This window comes from Toxotes jaculatrix, chromosome 6, assembly GCF_017976425.1.
Source record: "Toxotes jaculatrix isolate fToxJac2 chromosome 6, fToxJac2.pri, whole genome shotgun sequence".
NCBI lineage: Eukaryota > Metazoa > Chordata > Actinopteri > Toxotidae > Toxotes > Toxotes jaculatrix.
The window spans coordinates 29,278,305-29,297,997 of NC_054399.1; the positions used below are offsets into that span (position 1 = coordinate 29,278,305).

The 19,693-nt window shown below is 40.1% G+C and overlaps 1 protein-coding gene across 7 annotated transcripts in view; it reads right to left on the minus strand.

The window, feature by feature from the left end:
• ptprfa (protein tyrosine phosphatase receptor type Fa) overlaps window positions 1-19,693 on the minus strand; it is a 225,811-nt gene that overhangs the window by 26,135 nt on the left and 179,983 nt on the right. For 2 of the 7 annotated variants that reach the window (XM_041039766.1, XM_041039764.1), the window contains exons 19-22: window positions 14,663-14,823; window positions 8,948-9,057; window positions 3,145-3,177; window positions 2,511-2,608 (exon numbers count right to left, since the gene is read on the minus strand). In XM_041039766.1, the coding sequence (XP_040895700.1) occupies window positions 2,511-2,608; window positions 3,145-3,177; window positions 8,948-9,057; window positions 14,663-14,823 (402 nt within the window). Of the gene's footprint in view, window positions 1-2,510; window positions 2,609-3,144; window positions 3,178-8,947; window positions 9,058-14,662; window positions 14,827-19,693 lie in introns of all 7 variants that reach the window. The other 5 variants (XM_041039765.1, XM_041039763.1, XM_041039768.1 and 2 more) reach the window with 3 other exon arrangements.

Below are 19,693 nucleotides of genomic sequence, written 5' to 3' on the forward strand. Positions count from 1 at the left end.
AAGGAAGCAGTTTTATGATGAAGTCCTTTAAATTCATTGCTTTCATCAGTCTACACTCAACACCCCATGGTGACAAAGCGAAAACAGAATCTGAGGAAAATTTTGCAAATTTATGAAAAAGGAAAAACTGAAATATCACATTGCCATAAGTATTCAGACACTTTACTCTGTGCTTAGTTGAAGCACCTTTCACAGCAATTACAGCCTCGAGTCTTCTTGGGTATTACGTGACAAGCTCGAGGATTTTCTGCCGTTTTCCTCTGCAGATCCTCTCAAGCTCTGTCAGGTTGGATGGGGACTGTCAGTGGACAGCTATTTTCAGGTCTCTCCAGAGATGTTCGATTTGGTTCAAGTCAGGGCTCTGTCTGGGACACTCAAGGACATTCACAGAGTTGTCCCTAAGCCTCTCCAGTGTTGTCTTGGTTGCACTTTTAGGGTCATTGTCCTGTTGGAAGATAAACCTCCAGCCCTGAAATCCTAAAATCTGTTATTGTTTTTGACTTCTGACTCTGGTAAGGCATTGTCTCCTATCTTCCAATATATGAATTCCTCGACCCGTCACTGGTATGTGTGTTATTTCTGGAGTGCTGAGTCTTTAATGAAGCAATTTCTGTGATACAGAAGAAGACTCAAAGCTATAATTGCTGCCAAAGATTTCTCTGAATACTTTCTGAATGAAGTGAGGTGTTTGGTGAAATAGAATCTTGATTTACCAGATATTAATGGGTAATTATACGTTTATCTCTGACCTGACTGAAACAAACATAGGTTTCCAACAGTAAACACACTACACAACAAGAAAAAGAATCCTGCAAGGTCAGTAGAAAACTCCAAGGGCTGTATACTCTTTTACTTTGAGATGATGGTTAAAACAGAGAATGTTATTGTCTGTAGTCATCTTGCTGTCAGAACTATTTTCTGGCTTATAGTCTGGCTTTCAGTGGACAGTTTTACAGTTTCAGAGGCGTTTTACCCTGACAAGAAGAAATAAATTATCTATCTATCTATCTATCTATCTATCTATCTATCTATCTATCTATCTATCTATCTATCTATCTATCTATCTATCTATCTATCATCTATCTATCTATCTATCATCTATCTATCTATCTATCTATCTATCTATCTATCTATCTATCTATCATCTATCTATCTATCTATCTATCTATCTATCTATCTATCTATCTATCTATCTATCTATCATCTATCATCTATCTATCTATCTATCTATCTATCTATCTATCTATCTATCTATCTTAAACTGAGATGATCTCACTACTGTTTGAGGCTATGGTAATGTGACCTATCTGAGTAGTGAGTTTGAAAACCAGTTGGTCATTAAGAGCCTGTTCAGACATGGTATTAACATGTGTCTCAGGTGATCTGATCACAGGTGGACAGATCTAAATACAGGTGTGAATGTACCCAAGATACATTGAGAATGCATTCGAGATCTGACCACAGACCACATGTAGGAGTGTGAACGCAAATGTGTCGAGGGCCACACCGAAGGACCATACGCACTGATTTGTAAACAAATATAAACTGTACACATAGCGTAAGCGGGCTTTATCTATGATGTCTGAAAATATCAATAATCCCATAGAGACATATCACGAGAGTGTCAGACAACTTGGGCGTCTTGGTTTGCCTGGAACACTGACCAAGTCTGTGTTGTTTTGATTTCCACTTCTTTAGCACGGCAGAGGAAGTGCATTGATGCGCGTGTTTGTTTCACAAGTGGTCACTGGAGACATGTGATGTGTTTTAATACCAGGTGTGAACTGACGTACTTAGAGCTGACCAGTTGTGATCGAATCACCCAAGACTTGATCTCCTGAACATAAAATGATCTGATTCCACTGATTTATTAATAACATATTAGTTCATTTAACATACTACATTATAATAAGTTATGAAATTTCAGAGTGCGGAGGAGTCTGGTATTAGAGTCTGGAGTAAACTCAGATCTGCAGAAACAGGTCAACAGAAATGTCTGACTTTCTAATTAAATACACCTGTAGAAGACACAATGTCTAACTTGTTACTAGGCTACCAAATATTTTAATAATTCAAGTAATATAAACATTAGTGTACGATGACAACTCCCAGCATGCACTGGATTTGATTTAAATTCTTCATCAAACTGTCGTGATTAGACACTGTGGTGAATGAGGGAGTCAGATGTGAAACTGCTCTATGAATGAAAAACAAATACAACGGGAGATCAAGTCTAACAGCTCCTCACAGCTTCACAGGGGACTTGTTTTGTGTCAGTGTAGACAACTATAGACAACTACAGCATAAAACAACAAAACAGGATCAGTAAAGCCCAATAATCTGATATATTCCCAACATTATCAAATTCAACTGATCAGTTCTCAAACATATAAACATCATGGGAATCAGTAGAAAATGATCTCATAGAGTACTGCCAAAAAAAAAGAAAAGACACCGAATTTTGTGTGTGTCTTCATTTGAAATCTGTGTATGAGAGCAGGAAATGTTACCTCATATTCCTGGGAGAAGCGCAGACCATCGTTGGCCCTGAGTCTCTCTATGTGGTCTGCCAGGTCAGAGATAGCGATGGGAGGATGTTCCCTCATCCCTGCAGCGAGAGATCGAGCATTAAGTGCAGTCCATCAAACAAACACACACACGCACACTGACGTGAACTGGACGATGTAATCAGAGTGCAGATGCATGTTGAAGGCTCAGAGCTAACCGGCCACAGTGATATGGGGTGACAGTGGGGGTGCTGTGTGCTGAGCAGAGGGATGACGTCTGACTGCGAAGCTCTTCAACAGCATGCTGTAACCGTACTAGTGATATGAGCATCAACGAGCATGCTGATTGGTTGAAGGACTCCCTAAAAGCATTAGGTGAGTGGGAAGGTATTACACAGGTGGTTGGGGTGTATGAGAATACTAACATTTGTTTCTATGTAACTTTGATTTATTGATCTTTCTAGTGCATTTCATTTTTGATGATAGCAGTTCTGTGTAAATGGCTGACATGGCCACACCGCATTAAGAGGAGGAAGGTGAGGGGGTTAAATAAGAGGGCTGCTGTGTAAAACAGAGAGGGAAGGAGGCGGGAAATGGGAGGAAACATTAGTAAAACACAAGAGGAATGAAAACTAACTTGGAGTGTTCGGGCAACTGAGGGCACTGGAACCTGTTGGGGAGAGACCAGGCAAAACAAACAGCACAGGGGTCAGTTAGGAGAAGACAGAGAAAAACAAAAAGACGACAGGGAGCACTGAGACAGGAGCTGTATGTGTGTTTCGTCCTCTGCACTGTCCTGTGGGCTCGTTCGTTCATTTATTCACCCTAACATGGATGAAGCGACTTCAGCAGTGGCCATACAGGATTTTGATGTTGGTCAGAAAGTCCACCACCTACGTCCAGATGGAATTATTGTGATGACTATTTGATGGCTTTCCATGAAATGTATTAAAGACATTCAAAGTCCCCATAAAACATGAGATGTAATAAATTTGGTGATCTGACCAGCATCAGGTCACAATTTCAATTTAAGCAAAAATTCCCTTCAGCTTCAGCTGTACTCTGTGATCATTTACATACAGTATATCAGCATGTTAGCAAAGTGAGAACATTGGCAATGCAACCACGACCTTACCAGTCACTACCATCTGTACAGTTTCCTCACCACATCTGTTTAGGATCAAAAACAAACTGTGAACCCTTAACTTTAGACCATTTTACAAAGTTTTTTTTTTTTTTTATTTTATTTTACCATGAGCATTTCAGCCCATATCACAGTGTTTGATTTTTTTTTTTCTGTTCAGTATGATAATCAATAAGCAGCCTCTTGAAACTTGCTTGAGTTAAGAAATACATCACAGTCAATATCAAGCATGATTTATTTCATCAATATTACTAATTTATAGCAAAGCAATTACCATTCACTGTGATGGATTCCAGGACTCGAGCAAGTTTCAGGTCAATGGATGGCTGGAATGGTCAAAATGCACATTAAAATTTTGAATCGCACACTGCTGTATCTCTGCAGCATGGTTAGCAAAACTGTCTGCTAATATAAACAGTATGAAAGAATGAGCCTTGGATCATTCTGTCCAACCTGTACCACACTGTATACTAACTCCTCATACTAATCATAGCCATACTATAACTAAATAGAGCAGTTTGGAGCAACAAAAAAAAAAGGTTAGCAATATGCTTATCCTATGTAGCTCCAGGAGCACTTGTTTTTAATTGATATCTTTGTCTGCTGCTGGCTAAGGGGTGTATCATTCTAGGAAAATGTATGTTTTCCTCATTTTCTCATTTCCCCTCTCTGTGGTTTCTGTGGTTGCCAGGGTCACACAACAGGCAACAGCAGGAAGTTTAGCCATTGTCAACTCAGAAGGCAGCAAATACTGAATATGTTCTGCTGTGTTGTTGGCAAGAACGGAGGCAGTGGTAACTGCTCTCTGCCTGAAAATGCCTTTAGGATTCATCATTCAACAGCAGAGAAAAAAACAAGTAGAAATACCACATTTTTAAAAATAGTCCATTAGAAATAAATGTTGTTTAAAATTTGAAGCAACAAAGGCTCTGGATTTCAATCTACATGTCACCCTCTAACACACACACAAAGCGAGAGGCTAACATGCCTGAGCACACCTGACCGACAGCAGGAACTTTGCTTTAATTGCAGTGGAGTGAAAATGGAAATACTCAGGTACAGTGCAGTGTCATCAGCAGTTCACAGTTCTGACTTCATAGCATGAGTAAAGATGGAATCATCTGTCAGTCTGTTCAGTCAGTGCGTTTGCTGTGAATAAACTGGAACTGTAAGAGCCTTCTAGGCCACCCAGCGAGCTCTCACTGACGGGGGAACAAAGGTTGGCAACTGAATGAGCTGATGAATCCATGTTGGTGTAAACAACATCTGCCAAATTCTCTCCTACCGCTACCGGGGGTAAATGCCACCCATGCGACTGAAAGAGGAAAACCGATGAAAAACAATGACAAACTGAGTTTAAAACCTCCCACTGAAAGACAGGTGGGAGAAAGAGATGAGAGAAGTAGTCGGAAGGGTGTAGAAGAGGTGAAACGGTAACAATCAGTGAAACAGTCAGACAGGAGAATAACTGTGGACACAAAGAGAATGTAGAACACAAAGACAGTTGTAGACAGAAAAGAAAAAAAGAAACAGGTTGCTTCATAACACTAAAAGTATTTAAAAGTATGGGGGCAAAGGAAGAAGTCAGATGATGTTATTATAGGGTCACAAAGCTGTGGGTGGGTGGATGGATGGATGGATGGATGGATCCACCAAACATCTGACTCTTAACTTCAGAGACTGCTGTTCGTTTCCTGTTTCTAAGTGTTGGTCATATTTGAATGATTGTGGTCATACAAATATGACCAACACTTGTCCATCAGCACTTGTCCATTTTCCCAGTCAGTAGCATTGCGTCCAGCTTTGGACGGTGATATCTCTGATCATGATGGACACTGCTCTAGATACATAGCTGCTTCTCTGAAGCAGCCAATGAGAGCCAAGATAACTGAGATGCACCTGCAGGATATTTTGGGTTATTTTGAGTTATTCATTGCTTCACTACATGTGTAACTTCAGTTAACTTCAGTTACACATGTAGTGTTTCAGTTCAGTGTGCACGTTTTTGTCACTTTAAGGATGAAACTTTCAGTTACAGCAGGACGCACAGGAAACGGTCACTGTAAATTTTCAAATGAAAGCTGGTTTCAGATTATGAAACTAAAGACCAGGTAAAAAGCACAAGAGGATGGAATTATCTGTAATCTAATAGTTCATGTGGTAAATTCAGTACAATACAACAACAGAGTCATGGCACATTTACCCCTCTGCTGCTCTGACCTTGTGTTTTTAACAGAAAAACTGTTTTCATCTTTTCCATTGCCTTTTCTTTTCTATTATTGTCAAGTTGCCATCAGTGACACTCAACACTGTATGCAGATGTTTCACATTAAAAGCCTATGGGTGCAGGGACTGGCTGGCTGAATCAAATTCAAGGCTTTTGTTGTTATTATGCAAGCAGAATAAAAAATTACTGTGAACATCCTCAAGACTTTCAGAGAGTCTGCTTGGGGTGCAGACTGCACTCCGAAATCACAGGTTCCCTTGGGGATTAATTAAGTACTCTACCTACCTTCTCTATTTGTCTAAAATGACCCATAATCCATAGCAACAGATGTGATGATGTAATTTGTCATAATGTCAGAAAAATACTCTGAAATAAACTACAGGGTCTGAAATTTCAGTTCTCGATAGAAACCTGTGAGTCCTGCAGTCACAGCACAACAGACTAGACATGATGATGGTGAAGACGTCACCGTATGTAAGACAAAAGTCCACGAGCTCAGTCTACAAGTCTGGATTCAACCCAGATGCCCTTTGAACCACTGGCAGACTTTTAATGTGAAACATCTCTGAGTTTTATTGACAGTTTACTGCTGCAGCTCAATTCTCCAACTGTTTTTTTTTTTTTTTTTTAAATCAATCATGCTTTATAAACTCAGAAGCTCCCTGAAAATTTCTCTATATATTCAATCAGCTGAGTGTAAATTCACTCAGATTTTACTCATCTGATTCTCTATTAGAGACTTTTAATTTATGTTCAGCTTTTCTGAAAAGAGTGGCTCCTCTCATTGGCTAAATGAGCACACCGGTAACAAGAAAAGAAAATGTCGTCAGACTGAGAGTAAGAGGAAGAGCACAAATGTAACTACACAAATGTACCCGTTTCCCTTATAATTCCACAACAAAATTATGAGTCACTTTATCTTCCTAATGCTATCTCAAATATGAGTTGTATTTTTTTGTGTTGCTGTGACTTGAATTTTGTGTTTTATAGACTCGTCTACCTGTTCCTGCCTCTACCTGACATTCTACCCTCTTTTGTATAGTTGCTTGTGAGCAGTGACATAGGCAGAGGCACAAATTAGTATATCTACATTCTTTATCAAAATTTGGGTGTGCAGTTCGTTAGGAGCGCGGCTTTGTGCCAGCCTGAGATTGGAGGGTTGTGGGTTCGATCCCTCGACCAAGAGCAAAAAACGGATACGGTCGTGGTGAAGGAGACGTGCCTCCCCTGCCTCTGCGACCATGGCTGTGGTGCCCCCTGAGCAAGGCACCGATTCACCCCAGCTCCCCAGGCGCCTCACTAGGCAGCCCTCTGCCCCAGCGTCTCTAGTGCTCTAGTGCATGTGCATGCTTGTGTGTGTGTTTCGTTCAATTTATGTGGGTAAAATGCAGAGAGTAATTTCCCCAGGAGGGATCAATAAAGTAATTTTTTTTTTTAATGGCACAGCCCGGACACTGAGACAACCCACTGCGTGAGTACTTTTACTTTAAAAAAATACTTTAAAGTAAATTTAAAAGTAAGTACTTAGTACTTTTACTTAAGTAAGATTCTTGATGTAGTACTTCCACTTTCACTTGAGTAAATGTTTTGCGGGATATTTGTACTTTTACTTAAGTACTAAGCTTCAGTACTTCCTCCACCACTGGTTCCTGCCAATCCCACAGATTTGAGTTGCTGGGAGACCCTAAAACTAAGGCTTCTGCCAGAAATCTGCATACTTTTTTGACTCAAATCTGAATCTGAGAGACAAGTACACAGAGTTATTCACTCTTGCTTTCATCAGTTGAGAACCATCTATAAAAATCAAACCAATTATTTCTGCTGTGGACCTTCTCTTTTTTTCATCCCGTTTCAGCTGCTCCAGCTCTGTATAGTGCACTCAGTATAAAAGCAGAGAGGAGAACGCATAACACCAGTTTTAACATTCCTTCAAAGGACTCCCTTTGCTTTTAAAGTACAGTTCGAAATGTTCAAAATCACTTATAAAAGTTTGAATGGTTTGGCTCCAAACTACATCTCTGCCCTTTTGGTCCATTACACTCAAATATGCTCTCTTAGATCCTCAGAAAATCTCTTCTCACAGTTCCAGAGGGTCCAGATTTTCAAGATGGGGTGACGGTGCTTTTGCTGTTTTAGCTCCGTGGAATGAATTTCCACTAAAACTGCACAGATATGTGTGTGTTTATAAACCTGCCTCTAACTAATCTATAGGATTTTAGTTTTCCTAATTATTATTCTATTCATTTTATTTATGCTATATTTTAATCACTAATTTTACTATGTGTTTTTCTTTTTACTGTACTGTAAGAAAAAGGCTATAAAAGTTATTATTATTATCATGAATATTAATATTATTATTTCAACTCTGTTTCAGAGAAATCAGGTTTTGTTTGTCATTATGGCACATCGCACCAAATGCTACGATACCCATGAGCTTTGGCCACTGTTGCCATTGAGAAGAAGCCAGGCAGATAATTCAGGCAGATAAAACTCTCTGACATCGCAGCTTTGATCAAAACACATCATCGTAGCTGCTGTATTCATCCAAAATGACCCAGAAACGTAAAGTGAACTGGTTTAAGGAGCAGACTGTGAAATCTGTTTTCTCAGTAGTGTAGTCATTAACTTCTCCCTGCCATTAGGGACGCATGTCACAAAATTTCAAGTTCTACGATTGGGAGATGTAGTTAACTTCTACCCTGAAGTTATTATGTACACAAGCTTGTTCTTTTATTTATTTATTTATTTATTTATTTTTTCTTGACCAGTTATTAACCTTTTGCACCAAAGATTCAACTGGGATTTGGAACCACAGGCACACAAATTAGCTGTTTCAAATAAAGGTTCTCTCTGCAGCTGAAGTGTAATAACTGTTTGAGGATTTACTGTAGAGTGTGTGCTCATAGAGTCAAAATAAATACTATGGCCAAAAAACAACAACAGAGAGATCATTTGGACCTCTGTAAGAGTCTACCAGCAGACATGACTGTAACTATATGTGTGGGTCCGTATGAATAAACATGAGCTAGGTACTAGGTACACAGTGTGTGTGTGTGTGTGTGTCAATACCTTGCGTCTGATAGTTGAGTCTCCTCATCTCCACAGGGTCTGAGGAGTGGGCCAGCAGAGAGTCCTTGACCCCTGCCATGTGCTCATCCTTGGCTGGAGATGTTCTCTTCCTGGGTGAAAGAAGACGTGGTGTGATGAGCAAAGGTAAGGTATGTAACCAAGTTAGGAAAGGCCACCATGACTAAAAGTTATCCTGGGAAATTCACAAAGTGAAGAATAGTGTAAAAAAAACACTTTAGTTTTATGGGTGACACAAAACTGTTACTATGGTTTAATGGTGCTGGAGTGAATAAGGACGTCCTGTGTGTTAAATATGTTCCCTCTGTCCTTGCATCTCCTTTTCTCATCCCTCTCTCACACCCCTGCCAGAGATGGCAGTAGAAGATAAAATTAAAGTCTAACAAAACCTTTCTGATAAAAAGAAAAATAAAAGCTGAGCTGGCTGTTTCCTCTGCTTCCTGTCTTTATGCTAAAAGAGGCTAACACATCCTGACTCCAGCTCTGTCCTTAACATACAAACATGAGACTGATATACATCTTCTCTGCTCACTCTCAGAAAGAAGGAGAGTATGATTAGCAGCCAAAATGTTGAACTGTTCCTTTAAATTAATGCTTCATGAAATCAGATTACTTCCCTATCAACAGCAATATATTATGACCCACATTAAAAAAATTTAGTTTTGGGTTTGATCATGGATATTCTTAAGGATTTGGTCATGTAATATTTGACCCTGCTTGACAAAGGTGTACAATAAGAGCAGTGAAAGCACTATTTGGAATTTTCCAGGGTAGAAAATATGAATTTTACTCATTTTGAATCATTTTGAGAGGAAAAAAAAGCACAAAAGCGCACAAATGAGCAATTTGATTAGAGAGAGAAGGATTAATTAAAAATTTTCCCCAGATACCTACCAAGCTCTAAATTTGTCTGTCTGTTGAATGAAAGTTTTACTATAGTTATTTGCCAGTGACTGGCAACAAAAGCTATTATTTATCAGTAGATAGTAAAGTTCAGACATAAAAAAAAAAAAAAAAAAAAAAAAAAATTACATTTGACAGTATGTATTAGTGATGAAGAGAGTCAACGTGTGTTATGTGGGCCAGGCAGGTAAGACAAAGAGAGGAGGGAAAGGTTATTGTGAGGGTAGTGTTTGCCTCTAGGTGATGTCAGGATTGGATTTTTCAGGTGTGGCGTTTGTTGTGCAGGTGGAGCTGCAAGTGTGTGAGGGGCTGAGAGGTGAAAGAAAGCACTGAGGGAGGATTATTCTGAGGGGAAGATCAGCTGGATTTGTGAACTCAAGAGCTCAACAGCAGAAAACACAGTCCAAGAAACGAACGTGCTAAAATGTACTCGCACACTCCGACACACGACACACACACACATGCTTACAAGTGCTTACAAGTGCTGTCAATTGAGGCTGATATGTGTAAGAAAAAAAAAAAAATCTTGAAGACAGCTCAGAGAAGCTGGCGTGGCGCTGTGAAAGTGTAACAGAAACAACGAGCAGCTGCCACTTCTCATCATCGCTGTCAGAAAACACAAACATGTCTGACCCAAAAGCATGTTTTACACAGGGGGAAGGATGTGCAGAGGCAGGCTGGCAGCTAAAGAAAGGAGGGGTTGTAGGATGGGGGTTTGGAGGATGGTGGAGGGAGGGGGGGGGGGGGTGGAGGGGGGTGGAGTAGTGTAAGAACAGACAGTCACTAACCTTTCTTGTTTGCTGCATCCACAGAAAGCAGGGACAGACATTGAACAGGGGAGCAGAGAGACAAAGGATTCATTTACAAGTTGTCAGCAGTGGGAGTACCACACAGTGTCGCAGTGAGCAGGAAGTACACCTGACAGAGCACATTACACCTCCTGACTTACTACTCCTACTCCTCCCTGTGCTCTTTATTCCATCCAGGGGACGGACTTCACGCTACAGCTTCTGAGAAGCTGTTTTTACACACATCTTCATTTTTGGCTTTTTAAAGTGCTGCCTCTGTTACCACTCACACACACACACACACACACACACACACACACACACACACACACACACACACACACACACACACACACACACACACACACACACATAAATCATATATCAATAAATATATATTTATATATAGTATCTGTGTGAAGGTGCATCACTTTACTAAGTTCTGTTTCTGCTCGGCTTGTTCCTGAAAATCCTACAGGGTATAAACCTGAATCTAAAAACATTCACCTGACTCTACTTCTCTTCCACCGAAATATAATCTGAGATTTAACAAAATATAAACAGAAACACAGGAAGACACTGAGAGCCCGAAGGCATATTTTTTCTTTTCCTTGTCACGTTCTGCTTTGCATTGCCATGTTTACCACCATTTTAATTGCCACCTTAACATGTAACCTCTGGTATGGGTGTGAGGACACAGAGCTTAGTTGGTGAAAACATTTTTATTGTGCTGTAACCCTCCAGAAAATATAACGTCTATTAGCTCCTACACTGCACTTTACGCCGTAGTTCAATACAACTAGGTCAGTTTTGGTGGGAACACTGTTGGATTGCTGCTTCACTAACTGTGATAAACTGTGTTATCTTCTCATACATTCAAATTTACCACGGCGGGAGAGGAAGAAATAGAGTTTGTGAGAAAAACGGTCTTAAAAGGATGAAACCCATCATTTTTAAGACTGTATTTTTTCAAGTCTGTTAATACAGTACTCGCATTCCCATATGTATGTTGAGTTCTGTATAAATGTAATATAAACTGACAGTGAAGAGAACCCTTTCCAGCAGCGTGTCCCCTGTGAAAGACGGGGTAGCAAAATCCTCAGTCTTTGTTCTGTGTGAAAAGTCTTTTTCAAGTGCAGCTGAAGTTTAATATGAGGCTTCATGAGCCAGTTCAGACAAATCAAGGGGGCATTTTGCAAAGTTAGAGCCTCTTAAGAACTAAATTCTCTCTTTGTGTTCCCATGGACAGTGTTCTCGCTTAGCTGCAACGAAGAGACAGAAGAAATGTGCTCATCACACACATAACCGTCTAGTGGTGTCTTTACGTCCATGTGGACGAGTACAAGCAACATCATTGTTGCTGGGTCCTCGGAGGAAATCACTGGAATGTGTCTGTCTGTTTCTTTGTGGATATTCCTGAAAACTCAAACCATTTTCTGTGTCTGTGCTTATTATCCAGAGTTTAGGACAAGTATGAAAGAGACTAGAAAATAAGAGCAGCAAGTTTTGGACTGGAAGTCTGAGTCTGGTGGGTAGGACACACTCCACAATTAGGGATGTGTGTGTGTTGTTAGCTAGCTAGAACTAATGTCTGTACTGTTACACAGCAGTAACACAACAAGGTGACATTTGCACAGTCACACAAAATAGTTATAGGAGCTGAACATTTGGTGACACAGGTCCTGTCCAGACCTGTGGACACACTAAGTACTGTGTGAATGCACCCAGGACACATCGAGGATGTGATCTGGGCTGTATATGGCCACATTCTTTTAGGAGTGTGAACATAATGTGTCCTGGCTTTGTCCACAACGTCAAGCCCATAGAGACATATTACGAGTGTGTCAAACAGCATTCCAAGGAACTGACATACGTGTAGTGCCGCACTTTTTTTTTTCTGCAAATGAGGAAATGCAACATTCTCCGTGTTCATAATCCAGTTGAAATTCAAATATTACATTGCCATATAAGGTATATTGATTGATTGACAACAGCAGCAGGAAAAATAAAGCTCTCTGAGCTGACAAACTTGTTAGCTTAGCTTGGTCATCAACTGGACCACTAGTTCACAGAGTTTAGACAGATTTCTACCATCATCTCCTGTCCCATAGATGTCTGCAAAAAAATCACTGCTCCTTTGTGAAACATTTATTACTCTGGCTCTCCATCCTCTCAAAGATCAGCGCTGTCAGGACAGCTTGCTGTTGGTCAACGTTGCAAAATTCATGTGTCAGTTCACCAAAATTTAACTCCACGTGGATCATTCACACGGATTAAATGCCAAACTTTGCTGTTTTACAAACACAGTCTCCTTTGTCTTTCTTTACAAAGGAGTGGAAGCAGAGGTAAAGTTTATACTGACACAGCACTTTCAAACCACATTGTTGTTCTGTCTTGAAATTTGAAAAATGTCCTGTTTTCATATAAAAGCTCCTTAATGTGTGGAGAAAATTCTCCTTTTTCATAGACTAACAAAGCTACCGTTAACCCACCAGGTGAGCTCCAAAATGCACTGTCACAAAGCTTATATACTATAGGATATTAACATATTAAATTTGTTGTTTTTCTTTTCATCATATCACTTTCTCATTATTGTGCCTTCTGGATTTGAGCTTTCCAGTAAAACACTGTTCAGCAGCTTATTCATTATTCGGAACTGATACTCAATGAATCACAATACTCTTACAGTGAGTCAACAGCAGACTTTTGGATTACCACACAACCATAAGTTAACTTTGAGATAAATATAACTACATACACTAATATTTCTTGCGATGGATTGGATTACCCAACTCAAGCAACTTTTAAGCCCTGACAGCAGATTTTTATAGTGTAATGAAATAAATGGAAACCACTGGCTGCCTGGAGGATGGAGAAAACACATTTAACAGTCTACATTGCCATTATGTTTAGGAACATGTTGGGTAGTAGTGTAAGAAATATTTAGTTTATAAGAATAAAAGATCCAAAACATCAATTTGGCCTTAGAGGACAAAAAAATTTCAGTTGGAGATTCTTTCCTCCGCAGGACAAATATTTCCAAACAAATTCACACACATCAAGAAAGAATAAGAGCGAAGAGGAGGAATGAAGAAAAAGACAAGCAGAGCAGTAGCCATATGGATGCCCCCCGTCAGCTCAGTCATCAACTCCAGATGTGTGACCCAAGCACGGAAAGCACGAGCCAACTGTTAGCCTGGAAGAGCAGGGCCACGGGGCAACTAACAGCGCCTCGCTCCCATATGCCACGGAGGACCTTTTGCCTTCAGGTCGGCTCAGCCAAGATGAATGTCTGTCTGAACCTTAGAAAATACTCCACTCTGGACCGTTTCTCGGTGCCTGACTCTTCTGTTCATGTCATCTGCTGTGCTGAGGAAAATGCTCCAGGTCTCTCTCTGGACTGCGTTAAAACCATTGCTCAGATAGAAGATATGAGCAGGAATATAATGAACATACACTGCCTTCAAGGTCCGCTGAAACTACTGCTGTTTTTTTTATAACAGATAACATAAAAAGGAGCATTTATATGCTCAAGCTACTGTTAAATGGGATTTTACTTGCAATGAGTGAAAGAGTGCAAACATTTTTACAGCTGATAGTCTGTTGGAATATGTTTTTTTCCCACTCAAAATCACACTGAAATTGGTTATCAAATTCCCATAATGCACTCATAAGAAAAAAGAAATAATATGCAAATTCCTGTATTGTTAAAGCACCAACATTACTTAAAATCCCATTTAGTTTTGCTAACAGAGACTCAATACTTTGAAATGTGTTGTTGCATTTGAATTTTTACTCAAAAGAGCGCTCTCCTTTACTGCCTCATCTTTGACTGATGTTGAGTTATAGTGTCTTTGAAGGGGAATAATAACTGTAATTCAAACACAGATGAACTGTCCAGTCTTTTCCTGCATGCAGAACAGACTCTAATGTAGTGTTCAGTTTACACATCACATTTAACGCGGAAAATTAACACCTATCTATCAGAGCATATGTTCACACTCACCTCTTGAAGAGTAAAATAGCAATGACTATGATGATGATGAGAATGACTGCCAGGACCGGACCCATCACCCACAGCATCTCTGGGTCCTCAGTTTGTCGGGTCATCCCACTGTGGAGCTTCACCGTGATGGGCTCGGAGAATGGACTGGCCGCATACGTTCTCTGCTGTAAATGACCAGAGGACAATCCAGTGTCAGTTCAGTTATACAAAAGTTATACACCACAGAACAGATTCAGGCTGATATGCTGTTGTCAGTAATCCTGTTAATTCTGTTTTAGCTAATCTGGTTGATTTGAGAGCAGCGTGAGAGTTGATTTGTTAATCCTAGATGAACATATCCTGAATAACAGTGTGCTTTTATTTTGAAATAAAGAGAAAATGAGCTTAAACTGTGATCAGCTTTCATATGACTGGCTGAGTGTTGATTGCACTTAACATGAGATAGGTCTGTTGGAAACACTCTCAGCATGCACTGCATTTTATGTGTTCTTTGTTAGTGGTGTTATATATTTATGTTTCCATGGTTTCCATACATTCATCAGTATTAAACAACTAGACATTATCAGTGAATGTGGTTTTACTTCAAGTGATGTTGGTGTGTGATTGGTGAGGTTCTCCCCAAAGGACATACAAGAGACTTTTCAGCCTGCTATGAAAATGAAACCTCATTAAAACTCTCAAAACACAGCTTTAATTGCATAAACAATTTTCAGCTAAATGAGTTCTCCACCTACCAGTTGATCGCTTAATAAGTTTTAATGTTCAAATGGCAAAGATTAAATACCATATGTTCTGATTGCACTGGTCTTTCATGGGGCCTTATTTTCTCGACCAGCACAATTTTCCTGACCTTGAAACTTTGTTTGACCTGTCTGTGGTGATATTGTGGCACCAAAGCGCACAGTGCACAATGCACAGGTGGGAGCAGAGGCACAAACAGGTGGCAGGCTAATTCAAATGAAGCACCGCAAAGTGAGTTTTTGGTACTTTGGTGTAAATGTGTCTTAGATGTTGCTCAGAGAATAGACGTCTCAGAGCCACATCTGTTTCAGGCACACTGCTACTTCGAGGCCAGTCTGTTGACTTAATCAACAAGAACAAATGAAATACTTAGAATGAATTTGTTGCAGTAACAAAATAAAACACAAACTTTAAATAGTCTATTTAATTAACCTAAATCCAACCAGTAGATGCATTTAAATCAGAATCAGAATGAATGTCTAATTAACATGGATAAAGAATGTTCAAGCATGATGCTGATAAATCAGTCTGCAGTCATCTAGAAATGAATATGATTGATTCTTTCAGTATCTGCTTTCCATATGCTGCTTTACGAACGGCTTCACCTTCAGTTCATTAAATCCCTACACACGTGTTTGCACAGTTTTGTTCTTGAGTTATCATGTGGCCCTGTGATCAGCTGTTGACGAAGCACCGAGCCCAGTGATGTGATTGGCTGAGGATGTATTTAGAAATCATAATCATTACTCATCTATATTTTACATGTCTTCACTCAGCCCCTTTTGCACTTTGTGCTGCTGCACCTAGATGAACCAAAGCAGCAAAACAGCATAGAGATAGACACATTCTCCTGCACATGTATGAGAGGAACAAGTTGGGGACCCACTCATAAAATAACTGCAGGGTAACTTTTATCTTTTGAAGATAAATCAAGATAGTGCTCGTCTTCTACACTCAAAACAAAACCAATGACAAAATGTGAAGGATCATCCACAAAGCCACGAAAATTAGACAAGAAGAAACAAAAAAACATGTACAAAAACCAGCAGAACAACGCATGATATTTCCACAGAGCGCACACTGATGTTACAGTATAAAGGGCTGTGGATGTAACATTTATGTTGTCTTCAGTTGGCTACTTTTTGCTCTTTATAGACTATTAGAGTGAATGAGTGCAGGATTGATGCCCTGTCCAACTCATGAATCTAATTCTTCACCTCACTAAAGGAATTTACTTTTACTAAAGGAATAGTTCTGCATTTCGAAGAGATTTTAGCTCTTCCTCTCAACTGAGACAGTGATCAGTGATTTAGTGAAGAGGTGAGTTCATCCATCCAGTGTGACTGATTCTCTGCTCGGCAGTGGAGCTGCAGTAATGGCCAGTGAGCAAGAACAACGGAGAAGCTAAATTAAAAAGACAGTGTTTTGCCTTTTTTTTTTTTTTTTTTTTTAAAAACTCCCGATAGATGAGAAAAACACCTGTAACCATGGTAACTCTACACATCAAAGATGACATCAACACTAACAAAATGGTGACAGCTGTGGCCTCAGAGTGCTTTGAATTCACGACAAAAAGACTAAAGTTGTTTCTACTAAGATGAAAACGAACTCACATTTCTCCTGTGGCATTAAAGTGTGTGTTCCTCTGATGTCTGGAACAGTAAGTAACCTTTTTTTTATGTCTGATCCACTGCAGTCAAAACAGGTAGGGTGACATCATTTGATGAAATATTTTGACAGGTGACAGGTGAGCCAAAAGGTTAAATGTGGACAGTAGCGGGCGTGTGTTTGGTGAGGCAGGATACCAAATGGGATCATGGAGGAGCTATACACACACACTGTGCTGGCAGGCTGCTTCAGGTGAAGGCATCTGGTTAATTGTGACAGTGGTTAGAAAGCAGCAGGGGGAGGGTTGGGAGCAGAGGAGGACAGCGAATTGAAGGTGAGACAGGTGGAGGCAGTGCTGCTGTGTTGGCTGCACCGGATGAGGGAATGTATGGCTCACTGTGTCCACTGAGGCCCAGTGGAGGATATGCATCAGCAACACGCTTTGAGAACAAATCCAATAATGCCGACAACTTCACTATGCCTTCTGGACAGCAGTGGAGACCTGTGGCCCGGCCCTGGCTATTTCCCTGTCATCATTAAACAACACGGCAGCCTCTCCTATCCAGACCAACCAGGACGAAGCCACACTGCTGCTAGGAGACAAGGAACGTGTCTCCAGAAGGCTGAGCAGGTCGAGCTGTAATTAATCATTATCCATCACTCTTATCCACACACACACTACACACACAAAATGTTGCCTCTGAAGTCCATCCAGCAATCACACTGCCACCATGGTGTAATTGGGAAAACAGTTTGTTATATGACTGTCACCAGGGCTGCTCCAGCCTGTGACTCAGTTCTATGCTCCAATCAGGAAAAAGCTGTGGTGAATTAAAGGATGAGGCTGGTATGACTTTATTTTTCTATTTCTATCAACAGATTCACAGAAGATCTGAATCCAACCACTTTATTCTAAAACAAAGAATTATATTACTGTACAAGCAAAAAACTCAAAGATATGTGACAGATGTTGCTGTCTGTCTGTCTGACTGTTTGTTAGAACATTCATCCGACTACAGTCCGCACCACACAACAAATAAAATGAAACATTTTATTTGTTGTTTGGTGCTTTACAACAGCATTGCAGCATAAAGTATAGAATGGATAAAATCTGCATCAGTATGGGCAGAACAGAACAGACGTGTTTTATTTACCCAAAGGGTAGAAACACATATCACCCATTTATCGTTTGCAACCATCTGTTGCTGCTCAGAAGAACATTCCAGTAACCTAATATTTCACTTCCATGAAGAAAGGAGACTCATGAAAGACAGATTAACAAAAGCGTGGTCAGAACTGAACCTGAGAAACTCTGATTTTCAGGTTAACAGTCTAAAGCCAGGAGAGGAGCACTTTAAGAAGATAAGCATTGTCTTAAAGACCTTTGGTGTGTGTGTGGGGGGGGGGGGGGGGGGCTTCTTTCTTTGGAAAACTCCTCTGATGCAGAACATCATTAGAAGATATGAAAAATATCATTACTTCATTACTTTTAATGAAGACAGTTTCAGTACTTGTCCATGACAAACATTTCCATTCTGATTACTTAGTTGTACTTGAGAAAGTGGTGGGAATATTGGCACCATAATAAACATTAAATTGGATGGATCAATTTGGCTTAATTCACTTCAAGTAACTGTGCTGCTTGTCACTTTATGCTGAGACAGCTGTAGCAGCTCGGACTGTGTTAGTGAATGAGTCTATAAATATTCCTGTGAGCCTGATGGGGGATCTGGCTCAGCAAGACAACAGCAGCTCCAGCTCCGGAGGCAGCTCCTCTGGCTGAAACTGTTCAGCTGTAAACACAACTGAAGTATCCTGCTTGTTAAAAGAAAGTCATCCCCCAGCCGCCTTTGTTTTCCTTATCGATTCATTCATTTCAACATATATTTCCACTAACCACTAACATTCACTCTGTGGACTCCACATTTGCGAGCTAATTTACTAATACTGACAAAGTGATTACATGTGTTAACATGAGAGGGAAGAGAGGAGCATGTAGATTACCAAGGAGAAGACAACATGATCCATTAAGAAGGTAGTGACGTAAAACATCCAGACATCCAGGACATATGGATTTTAGATCCAAAAATCCATCCAGATTACTTCATCCTCCATCCCTGGGTGCTGCCATCATCCATCTCATCTTTCCCACATCATTCTCCATGAGCCTGACATCACCGTTCCCTCTGTTATCCAGCACTGACAACACACTACAGCTGTTCATCATCTCTGGTTTAGATTTCAACAGGAATCATTTCAAAAGGTCTCTGTCAGTCAAGACCGGTGTCATTGAGCATAATCCTGGGTTTTTGCAGAATGAGCAATATTGTCAAGGTGACCAACACTTCACAATATTTTCTAACCTCAAACATAACCATGGAATTGAATTTCATTTAACTGGGAGAAAAAATCAAGCTCCACTCCTAACTATAAATGAAGGAATCTCTGTCTGTCTGTCTGTTTCCATTTTCTCGACAACCACTCATCTGATCGACATGAAACTTTATGGGTGTATTGCGGAGGACCCAAAGAAGTACAGTGGCAAGTGTGAAGTTGGTGCTCTCACAAAAAACTGCAAGATGGATTATCACAAGCCAAGCCATCAGTCCCTGCTGACACTGCACTAGTACTCTGAAATTTAGATTGACTTCATCTTATTTTAGGTTTTATTTAAGGTATGTT